The 20860-nt window shown below is 39.2% G+C and overlaps 1 protein-coding gene across 1 annotated transcript in view; it reads right to left on the bottom strand.

Moving 5' to 3' along the window:
- Positions 1–3234: 3234 nt before the first annotated feature.
- Positions 3235–20860, bottom strand: part of LOC135480791 (CCN family member 1-like) — a 39509-nt gene continuing 21883 nt past the window's right edge. The window contains exons 2-5 of the mRNA XM_064760719.1: positions 14106–14331; positions 11990–12298; positions 10921–11132; positions 3235–3690 (exon numbers count right to left, since the gene is read on the bottom strand). Of these exons, the coding sequence (XP_064616789.1) occupies positions 3430–3690; positions 10921–11132; positions 11990–12298; positions 14106–14331 (1008 nt within the window). The 3' untranslated portion in view covers positions 3235–3429. The remainder of the gene's footprint in view (positions 3691–10920; positions 11133–11989; positions 12299–14105; positions 14332–20860) is intronic.

Below are 20860 nucleotides of genomic sequence, written 5' to 3'. Positions count from 1 at the left end.
ATGACATAAGTTTAATATACATTATTGTAGAAATACAACAAAGATACCCTTCGTAAAATAAAATTATACTAATGAAAAAGATACATGTCCTGGATATATTAATTATGCCATTTGAAGAACTTATTTGTTTTTGTTATTGTTCCAAGTCTACTATCAGTGTGTAGGCTCTTTTCATCCAATCAACGTTCATTCAACTGCAAGTACATGCTCTTTGCATTTTTAGTTCAGTCATTTCCCTTCCAAATATGAATAAAAAGACAAGAACAAGAAAGCTCGGGAGAAATTTATATTTTGCCCAGATTTTTAAATTTGAACCAGACAGTGAATGGAGACAATGGCATTATCAATTTAATGTTGGAACGGTTGCATTTTTATTGCCGTGTACTTGCATCTTTCTTTTCGCAAATAAAAAGAACAGAGTCTTCCTTTCTTCGTGATGTTTCTCTCCCTGTATGTCACTAATACAATCAGATAACGACGACACTCGCATCATGTATCCCCTGCATATCACTAATACAATCAGATAACGACAACATTCGCATCATGTATTCCCCTGCATGTCACTAATACAATCAGATAACGACAACATTCGCATCATGTATCCCCCTGTATGTCACTAATACAATCATATAACAACGACAATCGCATAATGTATCCTCTGCATGTCACTAACACAATCAGATAACGACGACATTCGCATCATGTATCCCCCTGCATGTCACTAATACAATCAGATAACGACGACATTCGCATCATGTATCCTCCTGTATGTCACTAATACAATCAGATAACGTCAACTCTCGGATCTACTTTTCGACCAAAATTCCCCAACAATGGCCGCGCTGACATTTTCCCGCCCAAAACAAGTTCAAGCGGACTACTCTTTTTCCCAACTGTTTTTGTATTGTTTTCTTTGTAAAGCGAACCGGTAGGTAACCCGAGCACTGCAGCGTAACAGCAGTTTTTACACGACTTTGGAACTGATTTGTGTAAGCGAGGAATGTTAAGCGATTACGTCCTTTATAAAGTTTCAATTTTGATAAATTCGCTATTACTACTAATCGCACTGTATGAACGGGGATTACCGTTATTTGAGAAAAAGTTTTGCAAATCATACATTTCATGTTGTCCAAAGCCGGATTACAAAAACATTAGCGAGTTTTTACTCACATTAAGTCACATTTTGAAAATTAGATTTGAACGCTTACTGTTGGACACTAAAGGTGTTAAAACTTGGAACAGCAAGTAAATATACTATGTTAAGATTAAATATATTTCAGTTTGAACTAGTCTGGCCAGGTTATATGATAAAATATTGACATAAGTCAAACCTCGCTTTGTGGATTCGCCCCATGTAGTCGCGTAAACTACCTACCTGTAAGCGTCACAATAACCAACTGTGTTACTGTGCAGTCTACTGCATGCTTGAAGTTAACTCGCTTGATACGCACATTTTCTTTTTCTAGGAGTTCCTGATGTGGAAAGTGGTGGTTGTAAAAATTATTTTAGTTGAACACTACACAGGTTATATGATTGAAACAAGCCATGCTAATATATAAAATAGATTCGTAGTTTTGCACTAGTATGGACTGTGCGTACTCGAAAAAGATATCATACGTGTACATTTCTTTAGTTCCTTTTTGCTTAAACATGGGCTACCACATGTAATTTTTTGTTCTATAATGTTTTGTGAGGCCATTTTCATGAAAATTAAACACATTTTTACTAGGCTAAAAGTGACACCATTTCTTTGCATATATTGGGAATTTTTTCCAAAAATGTTCCCAAGAAGCTTCTCTTTGTGTAAGGTTGTAGAGGTTTCCTCGTAAAATATTGCATTTATTTTCACAATAATTTGTTGTAATCGTCAAGTGTAACTATGTAAGGGAAATATACCACAGATATCACTGTTTCATATAGGACTTCGTGACGATATTGAGTGTTCCCCGTCATTCGTGTTTAAAAAAGTACATCAGTTTGGTTTTTCAAACTCTTGACGGTCAGATGGATGGACCAAGGCCAATTAGACGTCAAAACGTTCCAAAATCCAATGGTAGCAAGCGATAGCGTTTGGAACAAAATACATACCGTCTAGATTTGTGTGGTTTCTTTCTGGTCATACATAAGTACAAATTGATTGCCCATATTCAAAACAGTTACGGAAATTGTCAGAAATTTCTGACTGTGATAGCTTCCACCTTCAAATCACAAAACTTTCTAGTTCACCTTTAACTACAGGATTTTACCACTATGCCAAGCAGTTTGTAGGTACATAAGCTAAACGACACCAACGGTGATAAACCTAAGCTGGATCTTTGTACAACGATAAATCAGACGTGATCAATTCAAGATTGACTTCGACTGGTATTAAATCAAACCCAAATGATCATTTATGTGTTTGTGTAAAGGGGGCCATTCATAGGGGGGGGGGGGGGGTCTGAATGAACTTCTGATGCTTATTTTATAATTACAGACATTCTGTCTTTCTCATTGTGTGTAACTAAGAACAAATGTACAGAAAAAGTGTATTCAATTAATTGAACTAAATTCATCATGTGAAAATTCAGCATTGGGTTTGTTATCCTATGTGTGTACAGGCAACATAAAATAGATCCCATTCTTGAAAATTCGTGGAATTCAAGATTGCAACATTCATATTCCTAATCGTATTCTCTGTTAAGTATACGTAATTGTTTCATGAGGTCTAATCACCCACTTTCATGTATTTAAATGTTGTCGTATTTATAAACCAGAAAGAATTTATTTATTTATTTATTTGAATTGGTGTTTTACGCCGTGCTCAAGAATATTTCACTTTTAGGACGGCCGCCAGCATTATGGTGGGAGGAAACCGGGCACAGCCCGGGGGAAACCCACGTCCATCCGCAGGTTGCTAGCAGACCTTCCCACTTACGGCCGGAGAGGAAGCCAGCATGAGCTGGACTTGAACTCACATCGACCGCATTGGTGAGAGACTCCTGGGTCATTACGCTGAGCTAGCGCGCTAACCGACTGAGCCACGGACCATTCTACTGTCCAGGCGCAAGACAAGCCTTCTGATCGCAGGACGCCTCAGAACCCAAAACAGCGATTCTATATAACAGCGATTGGAAAGCTGGGCACGGCTCTTTGCCGATGGCCATACATTTACAAGTATGAAGGCAATGAGTTTTTCATGGACCTTTAGAAGATGGCGACTACCTTAAGATGGCGGCTGCGGAGTAACGTGTAGGCGGAGAGGAGAGGGAGGGGGGTGTGGGGTGTGGAGAGTTTTATGTAATATTACCCACAGACAACTTAAAGTTGTGATGCGTGAATTTTCTCCAGTATTAAAACCGGCTGACTTCCTCGGCCTTATAAGCTGGCAATATTAAAAGCAGAAGAGCGGAAACCTTCCATTTGCCTTAATCTCGGTTTATGTACATGCTACTAGAAAGAAACGCGCGGGTAGCAATTGGTAATGCAATGACATTTTCGAATCCACATAACATTCATCGCCCGTCTCCGTCCTTCTCCGCAGTCGAATTCCATCATAATTGTTTTTATTTTCCGAGGCAAACAGCAGGTGTTTTCTTCACATAGTCCGCAGAACCGGAAATGCTTTGTTTCCAAGCTACGGCAACCGTCGTAGACTATTGAATGCGGCCGGTTGCTTTTTATTGTCGGCGTGCAGTTTCCTTGAGTACTTTCCTGCAAACAAAAGAAAGTAAATAGAAGTCAAATGTATGCTCTAATTACATCGTACTGGCCCTAACATTTTGTCAATGTAATATTTGTAATTTTCTTCTGATTTTTTAAAGTTTATACCCTTTGCTAAAGTTCAGCGAAAAAAAGGGTGATACAGACTGAGGAATTTTGCATTTGATATTAATAATCCTAAAACCACCTGTGATGCCCCACGGGTATTATGCAGAAACAGTAATGCATGTTGGAACTACTTAGGTGACCTAACAATTAGAGCGTCCGTGTAGAAATTGAACAAACGCAGCTCGGGAATTCAAAAATGGCACTTATTGCTGCCTCGCTCCACGCTTAGAACTGAGGTTAGAGCAACGAAAGCGGATAGATTGGCGAGGGGTAATTTAACTTGCTCGAATGTCTGATACGTCATAGGCGACAACACTTTAACGACATTGACTCACTGACCATGAGTTTATGCGCACATACCTAATGACTCCTCGTCGTTATATGACTGAAAATTGTCAGGTAGGTCGTAAAACATAGTATACATACACACATAATATATACATGTCCTTGTTGGTAGTTTATTTGGATGAATGGCAGCTGACAAGTAGGCAAGTGCAATTTACAGTATGAAACAAAATGAATGAATGCATGACTGAATAAGGTTTTACGCAACAATAGCGGTAATATAATTCAGTCATATAATAAGAATGATAACATCAGAAATCAGAATAAATTGCATTGAATATTATTTGTTCAATCTTAACGTCGCCACGATATGGCTGAAATATTGCCGATGTGGCGTTAAGCCATAATCATTCATTCATTTAATCTTAATAATAATATCTTAATATGTTTGAAAATGTATTTAAATATATAACTGCAGAAAAGCCTACAACGTTGTCAACGCACAGAAATTAACACACTAAGGGCTTTGACCCCATTCAGGAACAAAAATTATGTTACATTTCAGAAGGGCCTATTCTGTACACCTGGTCCACATGAGAGATATCTCATGGTCGCCTCAAGAACTGAGGTCCTATACTTTTCGCACCGGAGGAACTTTGGAATAGTGGATGAACCCTTTTGCACATTTGAGAATAAACCAAATACCAGTGAACAGTTGATAGAACAGCTGTAAACTGTCTTATGCTTGTGAAGTAAATTGAAAGCTGTTACAGGGATGTTAAAGTAATTCCGTAAAACTCAACACATCCGACAAGCAGGTACTGTACTACAGAACAACGCCAGCGGCGAAGAGTTAACGCTCTTGATTCAGTGATTGCCCTGACTAAATTCGGCCAAAGAAATGCATCTTCGTGGAGAGCAAGTCTGATCCATTGGATTACCTGAAATTTTTAACTTTGAAAGCCCGGGGAAACCTTAATATACATTCCAGCTAAGGTTTTAAATATAGCTTTCTGTCATTATAAATTATTTACAATTGTATTTGTGACATTTGGAAATTAACTGTACTGACGAAAAAAGTCACAGACGCAAAATCTCAACACTGCGACGAATCTGAAATTTTAAAGCCAACGTTGAAATGTTTTTCTGTGTGAACAAAGGCGAACTCTCCACTCTACGTTTTTGGACATTATACAAAATATGAATAAATCATAATGCTCCCTTGCAAGTTGATCTTGTTTTCATCATTTTTGTCATCTGAGAACTCCCTGTGTGTATCTTTCAATGGCTTTACTTTTGGCTGTCGAATCAATGGGTATCTAGACGATACATATCAGTGTCCCTTGAGCCAGTGTCAAAATACATAGTTTTTATTGGATTGGCGATAAACGCCGTAATGAAGAATTCACTCAATGTGGAGGAAACATGTGTTTCTGGGTAAACCACGCATCTTTAGCAAGTTTATGAAACATAACGTTCAAAGAACGTTAAATTGCGCAAAGGGCCACACGAGCGTCATCGAAAACGTCGTGGGTATTCATCGAATGAACGCGGGCACGACATACTGTTTATGAGATTACGAATATCTTAGCAAAGGCGCACATGCGCCGTCCAGCCACCTCAAACCAAATAGCTAAGTAATGAACCGAACAGATTCTGGGATTTGCGACAGTTCAACATATAATTAAAAGACGTACAGCATAGAGAATAAGGCCAGAGCAGCGACTACAGTGTGATAGCTGGCAAATGGTCACACGCATAAAGTAAGGTAAAATAAGGCCTCTTGCCAATATACCTCAGTCAGAGTTTTGATCGAACTGTTCATGTAAATGCATAAATAGTAGCAATTTACGGGCATTATGGCTAAAGCAGGATTTGGTAAAAAAAAATATGCAGTGATGTTAATTGCAATTTATTTAGACGTCACTGGTCTAGAATTCTTCACAATGCTGTGTTGTCATCACATTTAACATACAATCACAGTAAAACTGTGTAAAGGAAACAGGTCTTGGGGAGGCTTAGTCCACTAATAGAATCCTGGTTTATGCAGGAATACAATATTAAAGACGTACAGCAGAGGAAGTAATGCCAGAGCAGCGACGATAGTGTGATACCTCGCAAATGCTCACGGTCTTTTGTCAATTTACCTGTCAAGGTTTTAGTCTAACTGTTGTTATAATGAACACATGGTGAAATTGGATTCGGTCTGCACCATTCATGGACAGTCTTACTATCAACGGTTCTTTTTCGCTTCACTAAAGGCGATCCCTTGACTTTTTTGATATTGTTGCAATAACGACCCATTTACATATATTAGACTTAACCAGATCACTCAATGAAATCAATCACGACATCTTCTGTCAACATGATCACACTAACCATGCCTGTAAGATTTATTTATTTATTTATTTGATTGGTGTTTTGCGCCGTACTCAAGAATATTTCACTTATAAGACTGCGGCCAGCATTATGGTAGGCAGAAACCGGGCAGAGCCCGGGGGAAACCCACTGTCTCTAGGACTATGTTGTGACATCAAGTCAGTCGTAAACACTTAAGACGGAAAGTCTGACCGGAGCATCAGAAATAAACCTTGAATTGCCCGCCAAATATGCCAGAGTGAATCCATAAGGGAAGACCTCTTGTATAGTGAGGGTACATTCGTTGAGCCATTTAACAGCAAGGCAGCTCCCAACTGGGCCAGATGGTCGTCGTGTGCAAGCAAGATACTCACCTTTACATAATCTGGCACAACTGGGAGCTGCCTTGCACGAGGAATGGCAGTGATTTTCCCATTTAGAGTATCAGGAGGCTGACAAGAGGTATGAGGAGAAGGGTTTAGGGTTTGGTTCATAACCAATCACATTTTACACTCATTTAGTACAAAAGAACGCCAATCGCATGTGTACAAAATCGCCACAGTGGTGTTTTTTTTAATTCAGTTTTTTTAAAATTTAGTTTGTTTATTAAGTTTTTTATTTATGGATACATCCTGCATTTGATCGGTGGAAGGTCTGGAGGAGAAAATGGGTTATTAAATAAAAATAGACCTTCACCTGTTTCTATAGTTCACGTGTTTCTTTCCTTCCTTCAACAAACATTTTTGCATATGTGGTCTTAAAAACTGAACAGAAATCCCACCAATATGGTTACCAAATCAGAGGTACTAACGCTGAGTAATGGTCAATGGCTCCACTGCATACATAACCAAGATATTATTGCCATTATGTCATCTGTAACAAAACGATTTTAGATGATTTGTACATTTACTTGTGGACATGGTGTTTGAGAATGCTTTCACATAAAAATAATAGCCTAACTTTGTGTACAGGGTAAAGAGTGCAATATTCAGGTTGTAATGGGCATAGCTTTATCTAACAGTAATTATCGTCTAACGCCAACTGTAGTTCATATCAGACGTGTTTAGACCTGATGCACCCAATAACTTCAATATATCTCAGGAATGAAGCGCAGTAAAATTAGTGGAGTGGAATTTATTGGGCTGGATAAAGCAGTATAAATGTAGACAGGCGATAACATAAATTCAAAACATCAAAGGGCTTTCACTGTATCTCGTCTTTTGATGCGACTTGGAAAGCAAAGGCTCGTGTAATAAAGTTGACCCTCTGGGCTAATGGAGAAAATTGAACAAAAATACTTAGCGGTTTTCTTATAAGATTAATAGATAGTGTCAACTCTGGCATCCTTACATGAGAGAGAGATAAATGTCTTCTAAGCTCGTCGCTGACCTGATTTACGACAGTCTGATCAATAAAAATGGCTGCCCTTGCCAATTGAAACCGGTACGTAGTTTTGCAAAACGTCGGCCGCATAGGCCAATAAAAATACAGCCTGCTTCCGACGATAAGCGAGTTAGGAAAAGGCAGTCAATGTGATCAAGTTGTAAGGGATCAATAATTGAACACAAATAAGAAAAATACAAACATAAATACATGTCTGGTTAGGAAGTGATACAAGCTAGTTTGGACACTACAGTGCCCTGTCTCATTAATTTCTTTTAAGAAGTAAAACGTAACATTCGTACGTTATGTAGGTTCGTGACACAATCACACGTATCGGCAACAAAATGAATAATTCACATCCTATTTTAGACTAAAAGTTGCCTTAATCCTTATGTGTAAAAATTGAGAATGCATAATGCATACAGTATAGGACGTATTTATTTTTTACGAGTACAATCAGCGTTTGCCAGTAGAAAAACCGAAATGATCTTTGATACTTCACTATAGGATAAAGCGTTGGGGAAAACCCCAAAGTAAAGCTAAAACTTAAAACGAAAAACTGTCATCATGACATCAATCATCATGAATCGTGCACACATTTTTGTCACAGAATCCCTTTGCTTCCATGCTATTACGTCACTACTGGGTGTAAATAGAATCTATGCGTCGAAACAGAGAGTTCAGATCCAGTTCATGCTGGCGTCCTCTCCGGCCGTACGTGGGAAGGTCTGCCAGCAACCTGCGGATGGTCGTATATCAGATGTCAACCAAGCTGGACGTTCCAGGTCAATACTCAGAAGGCCAATTTCCAAAACGACATTTAACACAAACCATCAAAAAACAAAAAAAGTACATAAAGTATGGAATTACTGCGGGATCATGTAAAGAGAAGCAGTTAGAAGTTTCCAATAATATGTTGGAGAGACGCAAGGAATGTTCTAGGTGTATCGGTGAAATCAGTATTAAAATCGTGTAGCAGGCTAGTAAACAAGTTGTCGATAATAAAATATATATCTCAGTTGCGCTTTGATTGCAGCTGTTCATATGTCCAACGTGGCGATCTAATTCAACACGATGAACATTACGCTCATATAAATCCAGCTGGGTGTACTGGAATTAGGCAACTATGAAGCAGTGTCACAGATTCTAGACAATGATACAATGTCAAAATTGTCCCACAAGACTCGATATCAAACAGTTTCTTGGGTTTCAAGAAAAGTGTAGCGGAGGCGATTGATCAGGATTAAAGATCATGCAACACTCAAAAAATAATTTGCTGAATTTAAAAGACTGATGCAATAAAGATTGTATTACACCACCGGGATATTATGGTGAATGTGACACTGTACTACCTTATAATAACATGATACATTCAATCTTCACAGAGATAACAGACGTTCTGTTAAATTAACATTTTTTTAGTGTAGGTAGTCATCGCTGTGGTGTGACGGGACCTTGAGTTGGTGAAAAACTACCAATTTCTCGTGACGGGATCACTGAACTATATCAGAGTCTTTCACAATGGCCAGAAAACTCAGTCGCACTTTTTCCCATCTGCATGATTTCATTATCAATAATAACGGCACTGATTGATTCGACAGAATTTGTTCAATGCAGTCCGCTGCTCTTGTTGTTATATTCAGCGTAAAACAGGATGATTTTATCTCGGTCCTAATGTAATGAAAAGGTGGGAATCTGCGATAGCCTTGAGCGACATGATGGTGTACGCGATAAACAAAATGGCAAAATCATATTACATATTTTCATTTGTTCTTTTATTGATGTTTTTTTTTTACTTCTGATTTAGATGTGCTGTGATAACGTTTCCATGTACACACGAATATTCTTTAATGACAACTCCCTTGAATGGCTCATATTAGTTTATTAAATGTGACCAACACACAGCATTTTGAGGACTTGAGCAACTGAAGTAAACTGACAGGAGACCGTGTTTCATCGGTTAACTGTGACCATTTGCCAACTATCACGCTGTCATCGCCGCTCTGGTTTTACTGTCCATGCTGTACATCTTTTATCCGTGAAGTGTGGCCATTTGCCAACCATCACGCTTTCTTCGCTACTCCGGCTATACTCTCTACGCTGTAGCCTTTTGTACTTTTGCTGCACCATTTCCATAGAGGGATGCATACTACGTGACCACATCTGCCAACTGGAGCAACTTTTCAGCGCTTGTACCGGAAGTGGTTGGTGAAAATGTCGCTTAGCCTTGTTGGAGTGTGGATTCCGGCTCAATGTGATAGCTTGCTCATGGTGACACGTAACCGGTGAAATTTGCTTTCTTGACAGTTTACTTCAGTTAGGGTCTTACTCTGACATGTGAAAGTTTAAAAAGTCCCCATTTATACGCTTCCTGGGAATTATTTACAGCGGTAAGACAATCGCTCAAGTTCTATGGTAACTAAAGACGTAACGGATCAGCCCTAACAATTTCCCCCATCCTATCCAATGACCCCTTTTGGAGTCGTGAGGTCAACGTTAGTAACCAATCAAAATCGTGGCTCGGGTCCAAGCTGGAATGATCATTGTTTTCTTGCTATGGAAGAATAATACGTTACCAGTCTGTTCACAGAACGCGTATGTGTGTATGTATGTATGTTTGGGGGTTTAACATCGCACTTAACAAGTGTTCAGTCATATGACGACGAAGAGTTTCTAGGGGTGTGCACATATATTGTGTGTTCTTGTGGCAGGGAGAGTCTATGCCGCCAAAGTGCTTCCGCCACAAAAGCATCATGCCTAAAACACCAGACATACCATCTTACACATTACAGTGTGCTGAGCGCCAAATGACACAGCAGCAAGTACCATTTTAACGTCTTTGGTTTGATCAGGAGGTCTACCCACTTCAAGGCGGACGTTCTAACCATTAGGCCCCCGAATCGGTTCTCACACAACGTGATCACAAAGCTTAGAAAGAACAATTGGCTACACAGCTAAGGCTCGATTTCCTTCAAGTGGGAAAGCTTCCACATTCCAGTGATCTGAGAATAGGTGTTACAAAAATAAAACAAAAAAAAAAAACCAACAAAGTAACACCAACCGTAAATAAGGGTCACATATATTTACCTGGCTATTCAGCACCTCTGTCATATCGCATGGTCTGACGTAACAAACTTGAGTCTGTTGCACCGTCTGACAGGTAGAGAGGTCAGTGGTCATGCGGACAGATACCCCCACCCCACAGGTCACCGAGCAGGGGCTCCAGGCTGTCGTGTTCACCTGGCAATTTTTTCCGGGCACCCTAAACACAGAGCCGACAAGTGACGGCGGTATGTGACCTGGAAGTAAACTCATTGATTATATTTATTTATTTAACTACTCCGTAGCTTATTTATTTAATTACTTGTTTGCATATTTAATTTCTTGTTTATTTATTTAATGACGTATTGATTTACTTGTGTCTTTGGCCAATAATTTGTATTATATTTTTTATTTATAAAATTGCGTTTTTTTTTCTGGATGCATTTCTCAGGAGTGCCTAGGATAAACCACAAACTGTACGCACATTACTTATGAACTTTCCCACGTGTGACGTACAGTTAAACATATCATACTGGTTGATAACGGCGGTCTTCAGTGACGAGCACCCTAAATGACCACATGAACGTCTTTGACCGCTTATTGAATTACAATATGGATTAGATAACATGGTCACACATAATGATTCGTAATTTAAAAGACACACAAATATCGCTTCACTGCCAGAATGACGGATTGACGTGTGGAAGCGGTCATTAGGTTTTCCACTGACTTACTTACTGAAGGTTATAAAGGTCATTGCAATTTGAGTTCACTGTCAACACCGCTGCGCAACTGGCAAACCTGAACTAGTTCACTTCAAAATCGGTTGGTGCCTGTTTTCTCAGCTCTATGGGTACAGACATTGTGAATGCAAAATTCTAACAATCTGTGTTTTTTACGTGGTAAAAACCTCGTGTAATCTCACTGGGAGCCACCGTAGCATGCATAGTTGAAGTACATTTCATCTACTTTATAAGAGTCTAAAAACTTAAACTGAACGATTTTCCTGGACTGTGTTTAATGGTCTTTCATCTGACAAAAATACTTCACGTTAGTGCGGGTTTCAATTTTTTTCTTTGTTTTCGCGTTTACAGACATTCTAAAATACCTTCACCTGATAACGTCGGCATTATTTTTCCAACCCTGGAGGCAGACATGATAACTTGGATTTCTTCCGGGGATGGCTTTTCGGTCACCGCCTGATCAACGGCGTCACATGTCCACTCTCTACAGCACTGATCGGGCACGCGGGTTAGTTGGGGGTTGGCGCAGCTCCCCTGGGGTGGTTGCTCTTCCTGGGGGCAGAGGCTGATACAACCGTATCCCCCGTTATGACAAGTACACAGGAGGGAACAGTTTGGGTTGAACTGTTCGCCGTGCTCGTACTCGACGCCATTCACTTGACAAGGCTTGGGGCTGCGGACTGCAATGAAACAACAACGACATAGAATTATTTCGGATTTATTTATCTCGATAAGTAGTTAACTCCATTTTTTAAAACTTTTCTCAGTTATATGATGGCAGTGCCTGGATTAACCACCGCCCTTCGCTAGATACCTCATAAATTTTCGGACTTAGAGCCGCTATTTAACTAAACCCTGACTGAAGCCTGTGCGGCTCATTTTATTTTGTCTTCTTCCATTTTCGAAAAGACGTCGATAAGAACACATCCGGTTAAGAAGATATCATTCTTGTCCCCAGCAGAGACAAATTTCGCTGTAGGGGAATCGAACTCTTGATCTGTGTATCTGGTGAAGACTCCACTGACCCAAGCCACTTTGCAGACTGTGGAGCGTTTCACACTTCTGAGAAATCATACGCTTCCCTTCAAACGCTCAAAACATCCAATTTAAACTAATTCGTTAAAATCGCTTCGCCTTTTCCCCCAACAAATTGCGCTCAGGAAAAAGTGCCAATTCCAGATGAGCCTTAAAAGCGAATGCGTTAAGGCGTGAAAAGAAAAATGCCTAAGGACGAGCTTTTAACGCAATGTCATTGAATCGTAAATAATAAATAGCGAAATTAAAGGTACGTCGGACATATTCCACAAAAAAAAAACAGGATTCGACCTGGAGCCAGTGTGCGTCTATCCTCATTCAGCTATGGGAGAAACGAAGTAGACAACGCTTTGGTGAATATCAAAGTTGTCTGGATCTCAAGCAGAAATAAAAACACAACCGTTAATGGCTAAGATATTACGCTTGCTGTCAGTTTGATCGATTGACGAGACAGTAAAGAAACATCAACCCTCAGCGATGAAATCTAAATAAAAGGGAAGCGTACACAAGTCGTGATTAAGCATTAGACCTGTACCTGAAAAACCATCAAATATTTGCAGTGTAGTTATTGTCTGATCATTTAATTCACGAATAGAATTAGCGAGACGTTGATCAATGATGGACAAATTATTTGGTTTTCGTCATTTTTTTACTTTTTGATAAATGAGGTTTTGGACGTTGGTATTAAGATTTTGTTTCAGGATCTTATTTGTAATTTGCACAGTTCGTTAAGAATGAAAACGATTCACTTGTTTTTGTTCTTTTTATTTATTTTTTTAGAAATATTAAAAAATATGTTATGTGCTCTGAAACTTTTTGGTGGAAACAAAGCCATATAATGGTTTAACAAAGAATTATAAAACTTGGTTTTTGCTGTTTTTTACGCAGTATTCAAAATGAACACTAATAACTATAGACTATAGAAAAATCTGATTATAGTACGCCTGCACTCATTATCCATTTCTTGAAGTCTCTCTGGTCGAGGATACTGAATCGATTCTCATGGCCTGGTGTAGGAGCTAGGCATGTCCAGGCTATACCTAGTCGAGTTTGAATTTTATTTATTTATTTATTTGATTGGTGTTTTACGCCGTACTCAAGAATATTTCACTTACACGACGGCGACCAGCGTTATGGTGGGAGGAAACCGGGCAGAGCCCATGAGAAACTCATGACCATCCGCAGGTTGCTGACAAAACTTCCCACGTACGGCTGGAGAGGAACCCCTCACAGGAACCGCATTGGTGAGAGGCTCCTGGGTATGACGCCTTACTCTGTGTCATTTAGTTCTGTAGTGCGAATGGAACAGTGTTAAATCGCGTAAACAAGGCTTTTGCTATAATAGATCCACCCTCGAATTGAACTGAATTGAACGTATTTTATTACACACTATACAACGGGATTGGGAAACAAGTTTTGCTTGTGTAAATGCGCAAATGTGGAATTTCTTACCCACACAAGTTCCATTCTGCATACTCCCATTTGGAGGAGGTGCCTCGCCCATGTTGCAGTAAAGGTTTTTCTTTTCGTCACACCGCAGTCGCCTGTTGCACGCCTGTCCTAGTTGCCGTGCGCAGATGTTACAACACCCACATCCGTCTTGGATAACGTTGACTCCTGGTCCACATTTCAAAATGTGAACATCACAGTAGCAAGGAAATGTACAAGCACCATCGGCCTGGAATTGAATAAAAAGTAGAATAAATGAATAAACCATTTCCACTAAAACTGTAATTTACTGATGTAATTTAGTAAGCTTTAAATATGAAAACAGAATGTTGTATGACGTTTCTAAACACATTACGTACACAACCATTATTGTCTATTGTTAAAGGGGGCTCCGTGGACGAGGTGGTTAGCGTGCCAGCGCAATGGCCCAGCTGCCTCAACGGCCGTACGTGGAATGGCCCGTCATGAACCTGCGGATTATCGTGGATTTCCCTCTGGCTCTGCCCAGTCTCCTCGCACCTGAATGCCGTTGTACGAGTGAAATATTCTTGACTATGGCGCAAAACGCCAGTCTGATGAGTAAATACACCAGATTAATGGCTTTCTTTGAATAAGGGAATAACTAAATACATGTATACTCGGCGACAATCTCTCAGCAATATATTTATTTACTTGCTTGGGATTAGAATTATTCACCTATAGGATGGCGGTCAGTTTTATGAATGGAAGGAATCCGAGATGTGGTGCAATCCAATGACCATTGCCTAGCCGCTGACAATATGTCCGCATTCATGGAAGGAATTTCACGAATTCTATTCCTAAAGCCCGGCTTGATGGGCTATACACACTACAGTTATGTTGCATTTCCTGTTGGCATCTCTTTAAATTGGCATCGTTAAGGTGTAACGCCCGCTATATTGTTTTTGATTTCAGACCAAGCTAAGAAATGCTTTGTGACCTCATGACCCTGCTTAGAGATTAATAAAAATTCTTTCAAAATTAATAAAACTATTATTGAATAGTAATGAAGTATTTGTTCGGAGTTAATTTTTTCCATAGAAAGGAAAACGTCTTTCCTAATATTAAGACATTAAGACATTAAGAAAGAGAATCGCTGAGTTTCAATGTTTACAAGGTAGACTTAATGAATGGTTAGCATTTAAGTCTACGTTACCAGTATTTCGGTCATATCTTGGCGAGTATGTAAGAAAGCTGTCCATTTCAGTTGTTCAATGTTTGCGAGTAGACTGTAAAAATCACAGCTGGTCCCCCCATTAAATCCGTATCAAATTTCCGATGCGCAAACACAATTAATTTCTAAATGGAAAATAGTGGTATCAAATCTCAGTTTGTTTGTTTTGTGATCGTGTGTGATAATCCCATGCTAGTGGTCTATTATATGAGTGTATTCCACACGGAGCATGTAGTTTACGGAGCCAAAGTAGTTAGCTGTATGTGAAATGCATAAACGATATACTACTATTCTAACATTGTTAACTGTTCATTAAAAATTATCATCAATATATTGCGAGCATCCTATTACACTGCTCGTTGGATATGAAAGAGCCACTGACTATGAAACAGATTACATTTGCGTTAGCAGTTTAAAATGGGATGACAGACTGAAAACTACTACTTCGCATCAAGTGTACCCCCATAAATGGTCTGAATATAAACCTAGAAAATCGTGACGTCAAGAATGTATGCTAAGGCTACGGTTAAAGTCATTTGCTCAGAAACTCGCGTTTCGTGATCAAAATAAGTAAGAAGAACTCTATTCATGGTAAAAACAACACAGTTTTAATTTTCATTAGATAATGTTCTTTTTATATTCTGAAAACAGTGTCGAATCCCCTTGATTTTTTTTTTTTTTTTTTTTTTTTGATTGGTGTTTTACGCCGTACTCAAGAATATTTCACTTATACGACGGCGGCCAGCATTATGGTGGGAGGAAACCGAGCAGAGCCCGGGTGAAACCCACGACCATCCGCAGGTTGCTGAAAGACCTTCCCACGTATGGCCGGAGAGGAAGCCAGCATGAGATGGACTTGAACTCACAGCGACTGCATTGGTGAGAGACTCCTGGGTCATTACGCTGTGCTAGCACGCTAACCGACTGAGCCACGGAGGCCCCCGAATCCCCTTGTGAAATTTAATAAAAAACGTACATTGATATGATGCCAACTATCAGCAGAATCTAACACATATCCTTTATGCCTATAGAATGAATTATTTTTTCCACAGTGTCAGACATATCAGTGTTTATTTGTTCTGCAGTGATTTAGACATGTAATAAGAAATATATAGTGTCAGCGTATACACACAGTTGTCACGTACAGGCTGTCATAGGTTTTGACGGACGCCCAACTGGCGTCGCTACGCTCGATATGTTATTGTGACGACTGATTTACTGGAGTTTGACTTAAGAAAATATCACAGGGATGAGGATAGATCAACGTGATATTAATATTGGAGAAGATAACACAGTGCTCTACGGCCCTTTGTTTTCCACACAGTGTCAGGGAGCCCAATTTCCTCCTCGTCATCTCACTGGATAGATACACCAGATGAAAGAATACTGTCTAATAAAACAGATTTCCTCGACGCCATAATCGGACGTTGGACGAATATTTCAAGAGAGTATCAGACTAAGTCCATAATTGCTAAAATGATTTGCGAGAAATTGCGACGCTGTGATATTTCTGTCAATAAAGGATGGGGGATAAATAAAAAAAAACCTGCAGAAAAACATAATGGCACATAATAGAGTCGCTATGGGCATTGCCGTGATTGTATTTGTATCTCAATCTGTCTTGATTAACGATCACAAACACGGCTGTAATTAAATAATGTTAAGTTTGCTGCCAGCAGTTTTATATAGATTTCTCGTTTTTTGTCGAATTAGTGTTGCGCTGAATTCAACGATGGAGATAATCGAGTGGTTCCACTTAAACAGCACTTTGCCTCATTAAACGGCAAACAGCTTTGAACAGAAAGCGCTTCTGACCGTCAAACCATCGCTGTAACTCCACTCGGACTCTAACATAAGCTATAGTATATCGTTAACAACATAGCGTAATTTTTATCTGAGCGATACTCCAGTCATAAGTTAGACGCCCACACTGTTGATATTTCAAGTACATGCTTAATTTACGTTTAAAGGCATTTCTTTTTAAGGGGAAATTTATTATTTTCTGTTAATGTATTTTTAAAGGGCCTTACACGTTAAGGCGGAAAATGGCCCCTTGAGAGGTACACAGTACAGTGAACTAAGGGAGTCACTGTGGAGAACAGGGTGTGCCTCAACCTTTTTGACGCGCACTGTGGCCGATTCCCCGCCTTACCATACTAGGTCCGTTCTTTTTTATTTTGATGGCAGCAAATGATTTTGTTGTCCTTTCCTGTTATATTTCGAAAAGTTTACATATTTGTATAGATTTTGCGTGCATGGGTGTAACATATATATATATATATATATATATATATATATATATATATATATATATATATATATATATATATATATATATATATATATATATATATATTTATATATATATATATATATAATAATAATAATAATAATAATAATAATAACAACAATATTCAGCAAACTGAATACGAAGCCCGTGACTCGGAGTGTTCAAAGGAGTATCCAGACTTAAGCCTTATATTAACAATGGCCGACAAGAAAATGAAACTTACTTTGGACGAGACTGTCATTAGGACTTAATCCAGGCTTAACCTTTAATAAACCTGTGAGTAATTAATCCACCACAGATTAAATTCCAGTCCCAGATCTTCTCTTTTCTGATGAAATATGATGAGTACATGTACACTCAAGGAGTATAAATTCCCCAGTCTGATCCTTTTATTTCTGCTTTTATTGTCGTGAAGCCATAGATCTGGTATAAAACCAGAATCATGAGTACAGAACAGCCTTCTACCGGAAGGCGAGTAGCCTGATTTTACGACAACCGAGTCGACGACATACGGCAGGTTTAGAATAATCTCCACGTCTTTCGTGGCGATGTAAAATCCGATACGCCTTTTATTCCTCGTCGTATATATAACAGCCAACGTAACGACCGATATATTGATATCGGTCTAATGTTGAACGGAGAGATAAGCTCATTATGCATGGGCTGCTGTGAGAAATAAAGTGTACAACAAAATGGCTGATAGGTCACTATCGGTTGCTGCAGTTGATTGCAGAGATAACGTTTGAGTTTTAGCACATAAAAGCGTAAGGAGAGATAGAGTAAATGAAATCAATAACGAACGTGAGATCTCGCCAGGTACATAATCCACAAGTGGGAGTGAGTTGTGTGGGGGAGTAGTTCGGACGTCTGTCTTTCAACCACTAGGCAACACCAGGTGCAGGTTGAATCCCGACCATGAACACGGAATTCGTGTATTCCACGCTCTCATTTTTTTCGTGGCCTTCGTGAGAATAAGCCGACGGCGCTAATTCAACGTTCTTCGAAGATTCACTGTCTTCGATTTAAAAATACAATGATGTGCATATCTACACGTCACACTCGGGAAAAAACTCGTCATTAACTCGCCACAGATCGGTGGTTTATTCCTCGACATTCTGTTTGCTTCTAGTCATAAGAGAATGCTTATCTTGACTGCCGATATCATTTAACGGTCAAATGATGGCCAGTCAATTTGGGGTAAAATGACGTGGCAGACTGATATTTAACTGCTTCTCCCGCGCGTAGACTTATCCTGTCTATATATACATTATATGTTAAACGTGGACAATTCTTTTCCGAGAAATCCCAAACTACGCATACATAATATATAAATTACAGCGATGTCTGAGATCTACATGTATATAGCGCCAATAAAGCATTGACCAGCTGCATGAATTAAATCCTAATGTTGATATAGACAAATACGGCATATCGTGCAGCTTTTAAACTTTAGTTGATTGCTTTAAGAAGAACAAAATCATAACCAGATAATCAAACTCAAAAGTCACAACATAAATGATCAATAATCGCAAGACCGATTTCTTGAGCAGTCTTTCACACAAGCTAGTATATAAAGGAGAATGCCATGTGTAAAACGGCGTTGTTGAACAAATCCACGGATTCAAATTCTCAACACAAACTGGGAATTGAACCTGTACCTGGTGTGATTAGTGAAATACAGCATAGACCGAAGGACAGTATATAATGAATGAGTGAGTGAGTGAGTGCTTGGGGTTAAACGTTGTACTTAATAATTTTTCAGTCATATGACTACGAAGGAATCCCTAGAGTGTACATAATGTGCATCGTTGTTGCAAGACGGATTTCCACCGCTGTTTTATCTAGAGCTGCTTCACAAAGACGACAGTAGTATATAATGTTGCGAACGTTCACAAAATTATATACTACTGACGACTTACCGAAGGCCAGTAAGCCGCCCCGCCCGAGCCATCTTCGTTACACTATCCACTTAATGCTGAGTGCCAAGCGAGGAAGTTACCACTTCCTCTTTTTTTAAGGTCTTAAGTTTGACCCGACCTAGGATTGTCCCGGGCAACACTGTGCATGTGTTGGCTACCTGATTAAAATCGATAAGTGAAGTACCACTATCAAAAGTAGTACCTTCCAAATGTTGACGCCACAACAACACGTAACGGGAGTTAATTACGTGTTTGTGCTAGTTCATGATATGTCGAGGAAATAGCACACTGTAACCAAGTCGATGCTAGACATGAAGCATTTCCCAAGAGAAAGCAACGCCCTGCTTTCATTTCCGAGGTAATTTTTCTAAATGTTCGCTCAACCGTCACACGTTTGTTTTCAGTTTGCTGAGATTTTCCCCGGGCTCTGCTAGGTTTCGCCTCACCATAATATCTGTTATCGTATAAATGGAATATTGTTGAGAAACTGTACATATTCTCTACTTTAGTTTTCGACCTATTGATCAATTGAAGGAAAAAATATCCAACGGAAAATCAAACTACTTCATTGAATAAATGACTGAAGCACTGTAAAACTTGCAAACGCATGGTCAACCGACTTTGGATTGGAAGAGATATATATTTTGGTTAAATACCTGATTAATTTAACTGACTTACTGTATGACGGAATAAGATATGATCAGATCAACTATTTAACTGATCAAGTGACGAATAAACCGGTATAAAGTTTTTGTGTTCAAGACGAATTGAAAGACAGATAATCTGACTGACGGATTGTTTGGGTGATGTTTAACCATGACGATTTACTGATGGGGTTATGGGGAAAGACTGGAGAAAGGTCCACGTTCATCGTCAGTTGGTCAAGGGAAAATTGATGTAATTATTCTACAAATTATTTATTGGTTGGCAGTAAAATGCCCTGTTTCTGACAGCAATGACCTACTTTGCACAAAAAGCCTTTGCGAATTCCCAGTGCATTGTGTCTACACCACGGAGGGAACGCTTTTGTAATGTAATATGAGCGACAATGTTGGTCGAATATTCCCGTGAAAAGCTTTAATAAGTAACCGGGTAGTATGCGTAACGTGGTAAATTATTCAATAAATTTCCGCTGGCTTTAATAATTCGTCGATTTTCTGACGAGAATTTGCGCAGCCATTTGATGTCGATATAATGTTGCCACTACGATATTGTCGTTCCCACTCACCTCATTTGCACAGAGGTGAGTTACGATCGAGTGATTAATGACAATGAGATGAACACGACGTGATTGGCATCTGTTCCGCAGTTTCTATGGTTCAAAACCGATTGATGGCGGCGGTTTAGAATACAGTCT

The sequence above is a fragment of the Liolophura sinensis genome, chromosome 13, assembly GCF_032854445.1.
Source record: "Liolophura sinensis isolate JHLJ2023 chromosome 13, CUHK_Ljap_v2, whole genome shotgun sequence".
Taxonomy (NCBI): domain Eukaryota; kingdom Metazoa; phylum Mollusca; class Polyplacophora; order Chitonida; family Chitonidae; genus Liolophura; species Liolophura sinensis.
Note: the sequence above shows the minus strand (reverse complement) of the source record. Positions and strands in the feature narration are given on the sequence as shown.